This window comes from Sinocyclocheilus grahami, unplaced genomic scaffold, assembly GCF_001515645.1.
Source record: "Sinocyclocheilus grahami isolate Dianchi unplaced genomic scaffold, SAMN03320097.WGS_v1.1 scaffold82.1, whole genome shotgun sequence".
Classification (NCBI taxonomy): Eukaryota; Metazoa; Chordata; class Actinopteri; order Cypriniformes; family Cyprinidae; genus Sinocyclocheilus; species Sinocyclocheilus grahami.
The window spans coordinates 550,201-558,917 of record NW_015505261.1 but is presented as its reverse complement, the minus strand read 5'-3'; the positions used below and the strand labels follow the sequence as shown (position 1 = coordinate 558,917).

The 8,717-nt window shown below is 37.7% G+C and overlaps 1 protein-coding gene across 8 annotated transcripts in view; it reads right to left on the bottom strand.

Moving 5' to 3' along the window:
* Positions 1–3,163: 3,163 nt before the first annotated feature.
* Positions 3,164–8,717, bottom strand: part of LOC107586470 (echinoderm microtubule-associated protein-like 4) — a 112,319-nt gene continuing 106,765 nt past the window's right edge. For all 8 annotated transcript variants that reach the window (XM_016273844.1, XM_016273840.1, XM_016273839.1 and 5 more), the window contains 2 exons: positions 7,029–7,159; positions 3,164–4,192 (listed from right to left, as the gene is read on the bottom strand). In XM_016273844.1, the coding sequence (XP_016129330.1) occupies positions 3,698–4,192; positions 7,029–7,159 (626 nt within the window). In that variant the 3' untranslated portion in view covers positions 3,164–3,697. The remainder of the gene's footprint in view (positions 4,193–7,028; positions 7,160–8,717) is intronic.

Genomic DNA, 8,717 nt, shown 5'->3' with positions numbered 1-8,717 from the left:
GTGTAGAGTATCACATTAACTATCAAAAGCAATCACAAAAGCCAGCCCTGAATGCAACAACAAAGGTCTGTGAAAGATCGACATCCCCGTTTGCAACTTGTGTAAAACTTCTGAGAGTTGCCCTTTTGATATCAATGGTGTCCTGAAGTTTTGAGAGATGTTCAGGAGAGCCAAGCTAGTGGCCTAAAAAGTATTCTGATACTCAAGTCACACTTACAAATGTCTGAATGCTATTAAATCAGATTCAATAGTATGAATGAGCTTTTCAAATGTCACTTTTCTGAGCCATTGGGCAATTTCGATTGCTAGAGTTTTGGTGATTTTTTCCTCAAGTTCACTTGTGTAGAGTATCACATTAACTATCAAAAGCAATCACAAAGCAAAAACTATCACATTAACATTTGACTTTTGTCTTCGTTTTGAACTTCAAGTGCTTTTTGTGAAATATCTTGCTTTAACAGTGTGCCTGTATTATGTTTCTGCTAAGAAATTCATACATTTTAAGTGTGGCTTTCCCACTGTATAGGACAGGACAAAAACATAAAACATGGAAGTCCATGGAAAACCTAACTAAGGCAATCTCAGTGAAAACCATCCAACTTTCTTAAAAAACAGGAAAAGTCCATAAAGCATTCATAAAATGTATAAAAAGGTAACTGCAGACCAGCTGAGGGGCATTCAACTCTACAGCGCAAACGTTGCATAAACACACCAACACCACAAAAACTATCAGGTATCATTCCGTCGTTGCTAACACCACCTAATCCACTATTACATCCATTTCATGCACTTAAAAATCACCTAAAAACACATCAGACATGAATTTGAGGCAGTTGTGTAAAAATACTTAGTATTTGAATGCTGATGTGTATTGTTATACACATTACAGAAGATTGTCAATTCTTTCACAATTAAAAAAAGGAAGAAAACCCAAATGACTTTAAATGTGTATTTGGCCCAGGCTTCTCAATACCATACATCAATACAGCATCGCATCCTAAAATCTGAACGTGTAAACCATGCTTTCTCATGCATTTGTACACAGAGACTGCACATACAATGCGTTTTAATACTCCGCAATGCTTTAAAATGTAGAGGTTGGCTGTAAAAGCTGGTTTGAGAGCTGTTTTGATGTCTTTTCTGGTGTTATATTGATGATTTAGGTTCCCGTTCATCAAGCAGCACTGGAGGGAATCTCTCTCAGCAGCTGTGCTCTTGTGTTTCTCTGATATTGATTCATTTCAGAGAAAAGATTTGCTTCATCTCAAGATATCGGCGCCTCCGAATGCTGTTTAATCTTCAATGAGCTTCTTTTTCATCCATATCTCCATGCATTGTTGATGGTAATACCAAATTATATTTCAATGCTTTTGTATTCTCTTGTGTTCGCTCACAAATCTTTTGTGATGGAAATAATATTAGGAATTAAGGAAGAAAAACTATATTTGAGTTCTTTTACAAGCAAACACAAAGTTTCTCAGCGGAACGCAATAGTTTTGCAAGAAAACACAAATGTTTTGCGAATGAATGCAAACTTTCTTGGGTGAACGCAATACTTTTAGAAAACATGTTTCACGAGAGAATGCAAAGTTTTTAAGGGGAACGCAATAGTTTTGCGAGAAAATGCGAATATTTTGTGAACTAGTGCAAAATTTCTCACTACTTTTGCGAGAAAATGCAAACGCAATAGCATTGAAATATAATTTTTCCTCCCATCTCATCACTATAAATATAATATGATACCATACTAAAATACCATGATATTCCATCCTGTCGATGTCAAAACACTGCCCAAATTACCGAAATTAGCCCGATATGGTACAAATAATACCATGGTATTTTCTGGTACCGTTTTTTGTAAGCGTTACAGAAAGGAGTGGGGAAAAACATAATTTCTTCCTTTGACTTTCTTTTTCTTTTGGACTCTCTCCAAAAAGAGTGATCCTGAGAAAATGTGAAGGAGAGAGGGAGAGGGCGATCACCCTTCAGCGGAATGAAAGAAGCGGCGACTCGCGTGCACATACACACTCACGCACGCACATGTAAGACTTGTTTAATCTTTCGTTTCTCTCATACGATAAAAACAAGAACTTTTCAGTCCAATGAAAACAAAAATGACAAGAAAAACAGTCCTAAAATGAAACCTAAAAACAATGCAGTCTCAGTGAGAAGAAAGTCATTTGGACGCAAGGTTAAAACGGATGGTATGAATACAGAGGAGGTTCTCCAGTCCAACAGAGGAAACTGAGAGATGTGAGGGTGGTACGGCACCTTTAGACAGGCGGATGAGACCGAAATTGTTTTGATTTTATTTAATTTATAAAATAGCTCGGCTATTGCCATGCAGACCCCATTTTGAGGCAGGTCAGGCTTTTGTGAGTGTGTGTTACTTGTGTTTGTACTGAATGAATTGCTCTGCTGTTTATGGCTGTTGAGTATGACTGCCAAATTGAAATTCAAGGTGTCCATGACCATGACAACCAGCAGAAGCAGCTTGAATTGTTGAGGTCCTTGAGTCTGATCAATGAGCCAGGGGCACCTGACTGGTATCACCAGATATACATGTCCTGTAGTTTTTGGCTCAGGGACATATGCTATGCAAGCACACAAATCAGCTTTACATGCAGTCCTCCACAAATGTTCACAGAGAGCGAGAGAATACAAATCATCTACATCTACATCTTGTGACTTTTTTTAAGGTTTACTCATTTAAAGGGATAGTTCACCCAAAAAATGAACATTGTTTACTCAACTTCATGTCGTTCCAAACCTGTTTGACTTGACTTGTCTTTTGCAGAACAAACAAAATTATGTTTTGAAGAATAAATGTCAAAAGGGTCCAGTGTTGTTCTGGGCCAAATTTACTTTTGTTGTAAGGACAGTAACAGTCAAAAGATCTTCAAAAGATCCTCAAAAGATCTTTGACAGATCTTCAACAGATCCTCAAAAGATTTTTGAAAGATATTCGACAGATCTTCAAAGATTCTCGAAAGATTTTTGAAAGATCTTCGAAAGATCTTCTAAAGATTCTCAAAACATCTTCGAAAGATCCTGAAAAGATCTTTGAAACATCTTCAAAACATTTATATTTTAACATTTGTGTTTTACACAGCAGTCATTCAGGTTTGGAACGACTTGAGGACGAGTAAATAAATACAGAACATTAATTTTTTTGGGTGAGGAAAGTGAGGAAAAGTTTCAGTTATTCAACTTAACTCACCCTTAGTTGCTGATCCTTAATCAATGAATATATTGATGTATATGCCAAATGACAGTTAATTGAAAGCATGTGTCCATTTTATGTTGTATTTGCTCGTTTGTGTGTTTATATGAACATGTTGTTTGTATCTAAACTGGTAAATCGTTTGTTTTCTTCTTTTTTTAAATTCATCACAGTTACTGATGTGTCTATGGATGTGTGTATTAGTGTTTGTGTGGTTGTGTGTGTCTCAGTGTAAACTTGTAGGTGTTCTAAATCTTTCCAAATCTCTCACCATCCAACCCAAACCAATGCCTCCACAACCACATCTACTGAATGTCAACATAACAACGGAACTAAGACACGAAATGAAAAGAAAATCTTGAAAGGATAAAAACTGAGGAGACCCTGCTTTTGTAATCTGACAGGAAGGCTGCAGTGACATGCTGGTGCCTTTGGGCGGGCTATCGAGCAGGCGAGGGAAGGGGTCGGACTGCCTTATAAGGGAGGGTTAAAGGTTGTGCCCTCATCACTGGGTGTGGCCGTATCATCGCTAGGCTCTAGGCTGTCCTTGGGGCTCAGGGTGCTGTCAGATGGGGATGTGGCCTCATCGGAAGGGGGTGGGGTTTCAGGGGAGCCGTCCTGCTGTCCATTAGAAGTAACCGTGTGCAGGGGTTCGGGAGGAGTGGGAGGGGGAGTGTTGGTGTCGGGTTGGGTGCTGAGGGGAAGCGAGGCTGGCACCGGCAAGGGCTCAGTAGGAGTGTGGGGAACGCTGGGTACCGACGGCAGGGTGCGAGGGGTGGAGTTGTGCAGCAGGGAATCGCCCAGGCCCAAGCTGGAGTCGCTGTGCACCAAGGATGAGGTCTTCTCCACCAGACGCCACTGCATGATGCTCATGTCCTTGCCACCCGTTGAAATCAGGTGACTGTCGCTGTGCATGAAGCTCACATTTGTCACGTGACTGCTGTGGGCGCTGTACTTGTGGCTTGGGGCCTGCAATTAAATAATAAAATCAGTAAAACATCAGATAAAGAGAGAAAATAATATCCCCCAGGCTTCAATTACAACTCATGTTTTGGGTGATATGACAAAAATATTATATCCCGATACGAGTAATTTTATTTCACAATAACGATATACGTATATCACAATAGTATTTTTTTCTTTAAATAACGTCTTTATGATATAAAAAAAGGTTGATACCATAGAAATTTCATAATTCTTGTCACCAGTGTCAATATCACAAAAACTAATACTAGCCTAAATTTAAAAAAAATTATAAAACCAAGCAAACCAGTCAGCGATTAAATAAGAATAAGAAACTAATTACAATACACATAATTACAAGCAATAGGACAAAAAAAACTACAGTAGAAAAAAATGAATAAGAAATGCTACATACATTGTATAATAAAATCAAATTCTTACGAAAGTTACAAAAGTGATTTAGTCAAGAGCAGTGAGAGATTTACTCTCTTTTGTTGTTTGATTAACATGTATGACAGACAGCAGGAATATTAGACTGCAATCACTTTAAGAGCTGCCCGGATCCAACATTCTTTCTCAGCTGTTTGGTTTCACTTAAAACATAAATTACTGTGTTTATAAAGATAGTTGGAGACGGATGATCCGCTGTGGTGACCCCTAATCGGGAGAAGCCGAAAGAAGAAGATAAAGATAGTTGCAAAGACAGGCATTTTGACATATACAAGTGTCTCTATTTAACAGTTCAAGGCCTAAAGCAGCAAAAACAACTCAGTTCAATACTCCCGTGCTCTATGAGCACCGTCTTCACGTGCCTCTCTGACGGTGCACAGAAACAGTCTCTCTGACAAAAAAAGGTCAGAAACTGCTTAGAAATGGTCCTTCAGACAGTGCAAGCATATAGCGAAATGAGTTCTTGCTGCTGCTGATTGTGTTTCAATGGCTTAGAATCACTTGTTTTTAAACAGCAATGCTTAAAAACTAGGGGTGCTCCGATCAGGATTTTTGAGGCCGATCACCGATCACATAAAGTAGTATCTGCCGATACGATCACCGATACCGATCTTTTTAAAGCCTTATTTTTATCACGTAGAATTATTTACAGTAATACTCCAATCAGGATTTTTAGACATTTATTCAGGGCCTGAATTTCATTTTTGAAATTGGGGGAATTTCCCTCTTATAGGTGACTCTTGTGAGAGTTTTTTTTTTTTTTTGAGGGGTGGAGGGGATTTAAAAAAAAATATACATTTATCTCACCTAAATGTTCGATCATGCAGTGCATTTTTGTTTTTACACTCCTGCAATTGTTGCAAAATAGCTTACACACAGCACAACGCAGTTGCTCAAGCAAGTGGCAAAATATTTAGTACTTTTCTTACATTATCACAAACATTCTAAATTAAAACTTACCACTGACAGAAACAGTCAGCTCTACTGCCTTTTCTTTGGCATTTAAATCTTTATTACAAGCAATCCTTGTAATAAACTTTGTTTTCCTACCACCACGAGAGCCATCTTTTATTGCCTTTTTTATCTAAAATTGCTCTTTTCCTTAAAAACTATCCAACAAGCCATATTTATTGACTGTGAAACACAGTAGACTTTAATTATATGCATTTATGGTGTAATTATTACATTTTCGTTTATTTACCGCAAACAATGCTCTGTCACTTTAATTCAGCGCGTGCAGCAAATTCGATGTGGAATCAATCGCTGCACTGCTGCAGACCGCTCCTGGAACGCACTGCCAGACCGTAACCGTGTGCAGTGTGAACGCTTTAATCTGTTAACATGAGCGCGGAAATAATACACACTGCGAATGGAGTATATTTGAACCTGGTGTTATGTGTGTCTCCAGTCGCATAGTCTCCAAGACGCAATGTGATTTAAAGCCATTTGTAGACATTCACTCATGCTGTTTGTGAAATTATGTCTCACAGAAAGTTTTTCAAATTACTTTAGAAGTTATTTAATGAAGAAATGTGAATTGTACCTCACCTTTAGCATTATAATTATTTGACCCGCACCGGTGCCACTGCATGTCATGCCAAACCTCTCACTGCAGGTGCGTCATCAGCTTGAGATCGTTTTTTTGAGATCGGCCTTTTTAGAGACCGCCGATCAAGCATCCCAAAGCGATTATCGGCCGATAATGATCGGTAGCCGATCAATCGGAGCACCCCTATTAAAAACACGTGCATACGATAGGTTTTCGTGACCACGTAGCACAGCAACATCATGTGAGCACATAACTGCGATAGAGATGATAGTTCAAAATCTCTACTGGTTGACACATTTCTACCGGCTAATTGTATCTACCAGTATATAGCCCACCCCTAGTTGTGACATACAATGGATTACCAAAAAAAAAAAAGTAGGACAGTGACTTGTAGGTGTAGTGATTGTTGACTGGGTGGAGGCAGATCTGAATTTGCAGTCAATTGTATGAAAGAGGAAGAATTTAAGTTGAATAAATGATTGGAGAAATCCGACGTATGTCACCAGAGAGATCTGTAGTTTCACTGGAAGATCGACGATAAGAATTAAGAGGTCAAAAAACTATTTCACGCATAAATTGTTCACAATAAGATCAATAACATGCATTTGGAAATTAGATGAAAATAGGATTTTCACTAAAGTTTTAAAGAACTTAAAGAACAAGTACTGAATCAAATTGCTGTTCAGTATATTGAAGCAAACTGAAACAAAAACCAATGAATCATGAATCAAACTGGCTCATATCTGGCTTCAGATATCTAGCAAACAACTAATACACATCATGTTCTAAAATGTAAAAGCAAAGACGCTCTTTAAAATATGACAGTAAAGTGACGTGACAGACCTTCGGTCTTGAGCAGGGGTATTGGAACAGGTGAACTTTACAGAAGTCATCAGCCAGAGCGATCACCTTCCTGTTGTGAGATCGCACAAGTGCATTGATATCTGTCCCATCTGAGCCCTCCGGCCAAACACCTGTTACACAGCAAACACCAAGACACATCAGTGCACGACAGTAGCTAGAAGAAAAACACTACCAGTTTAATAATGACATTTATCAGTAGGCTGTCAGTATCACCTTTTCCAGGAACAACTGACATTTCACAGCATGATGGACTGACATGCAAATTTCCGCATCGTGTGTCATGTAGGGAGTCATTTTAGTAAATCAGTTCATTATTTTTTTTTACAAAATGAAGAGGTTCCGTTCAAAAGTAATCACTCATTGTCCTTCAGTCCCAATATTTTTTATTTTTTTTTTGTAGTTAAATAATGTTGAGAAATATGGTATGTTTTAACTTAGTACATTTTAATATACTTCAACTTTTAATTTTCACATTTTATTTAATGTGTCCAAATCTGATGTTGAAATCCGAATGTATTTATTTTTGTGCTAGATAAATGCACTGTTATGTTGATAGTAATTTAATATTCCGTTAAAATCCGTCTTTAACTGGTAGCAAAAAGAAACATCAAATCCTTACTAAACTGTTACAAGGGAAGGTATATTTGACCACGCCACTATAATATCTATAAGCACATACAGTAGATGCCTCATCACATTCAAAAACTATGATCATGAATGGATTAGGAGCCTTCAACGAGATTACCAGCAGGAGGCAGAAGAACACCAGGTACAAGAATCTCTCACACACAGTTTTCTGTAATATCACATTCACTGTACTGCTCTAATCTATTGGCTCAGTGCTAGGGAATTTGTACAATCCAACCAAATATTTTCCAGTCTAATAAAGTGCTAAAATATGTGGAGTTGTGGTCAGAACTGGGCTGGCTGTATTCAAAAGCACCCTGTGTGAAAGTGCTCCAGTATTACAGACCTGCACACACCAGACGGCACGCTATGCTGACAGATAAAGTGAGTTTGTGGTCTGAACTACTTTTGGTTTTTTAAATCACCCTGCTTAGACATGAAGTCACTCAGAATGTGAGCAAAATTAGAACGACAGACTATAATTGTGTGTATAAAGACAAAGAGTTGCAAAAACAGAAGGAAAGTGAGATGAAATATGCTGCAAAGGGAGAACAGCTGACTGACAATCAGACTATAAATAAAGGTGATGTGCAAAATTTGCCCATAGAAATGAGCTAAATACAATAAAGCCTTAATTTGCATATACCTGATTACAAAATGTAGATTACTTTTTATGATCTATCTATCTATCTATCTATCTATCTATCTATCTATCTATCTATCTATCTATAGTGCTGGGCAGATTACTCACGAATTGTAGTCCATTACTGATTACAAATTACACAACGGAAATCATAGTTAGTAATTTAATCTTTTTGATTACATATTTTAGGTAATGTATTCTGACTACTTTTTTTCGGATTACTTTTAGATTACTTTTGACCGAACCTGTAAGAAAATATTTTCCAATCTTTATCAACATCACGAAGTGCCATAAACATTACATACACCAGGGTTTCCCAAACTGGGGATCATAAATGAAATGCAGGGCATTCACAAAGAGATGAAAAGATAATAATTCATAATGTCAAATTAAACTAA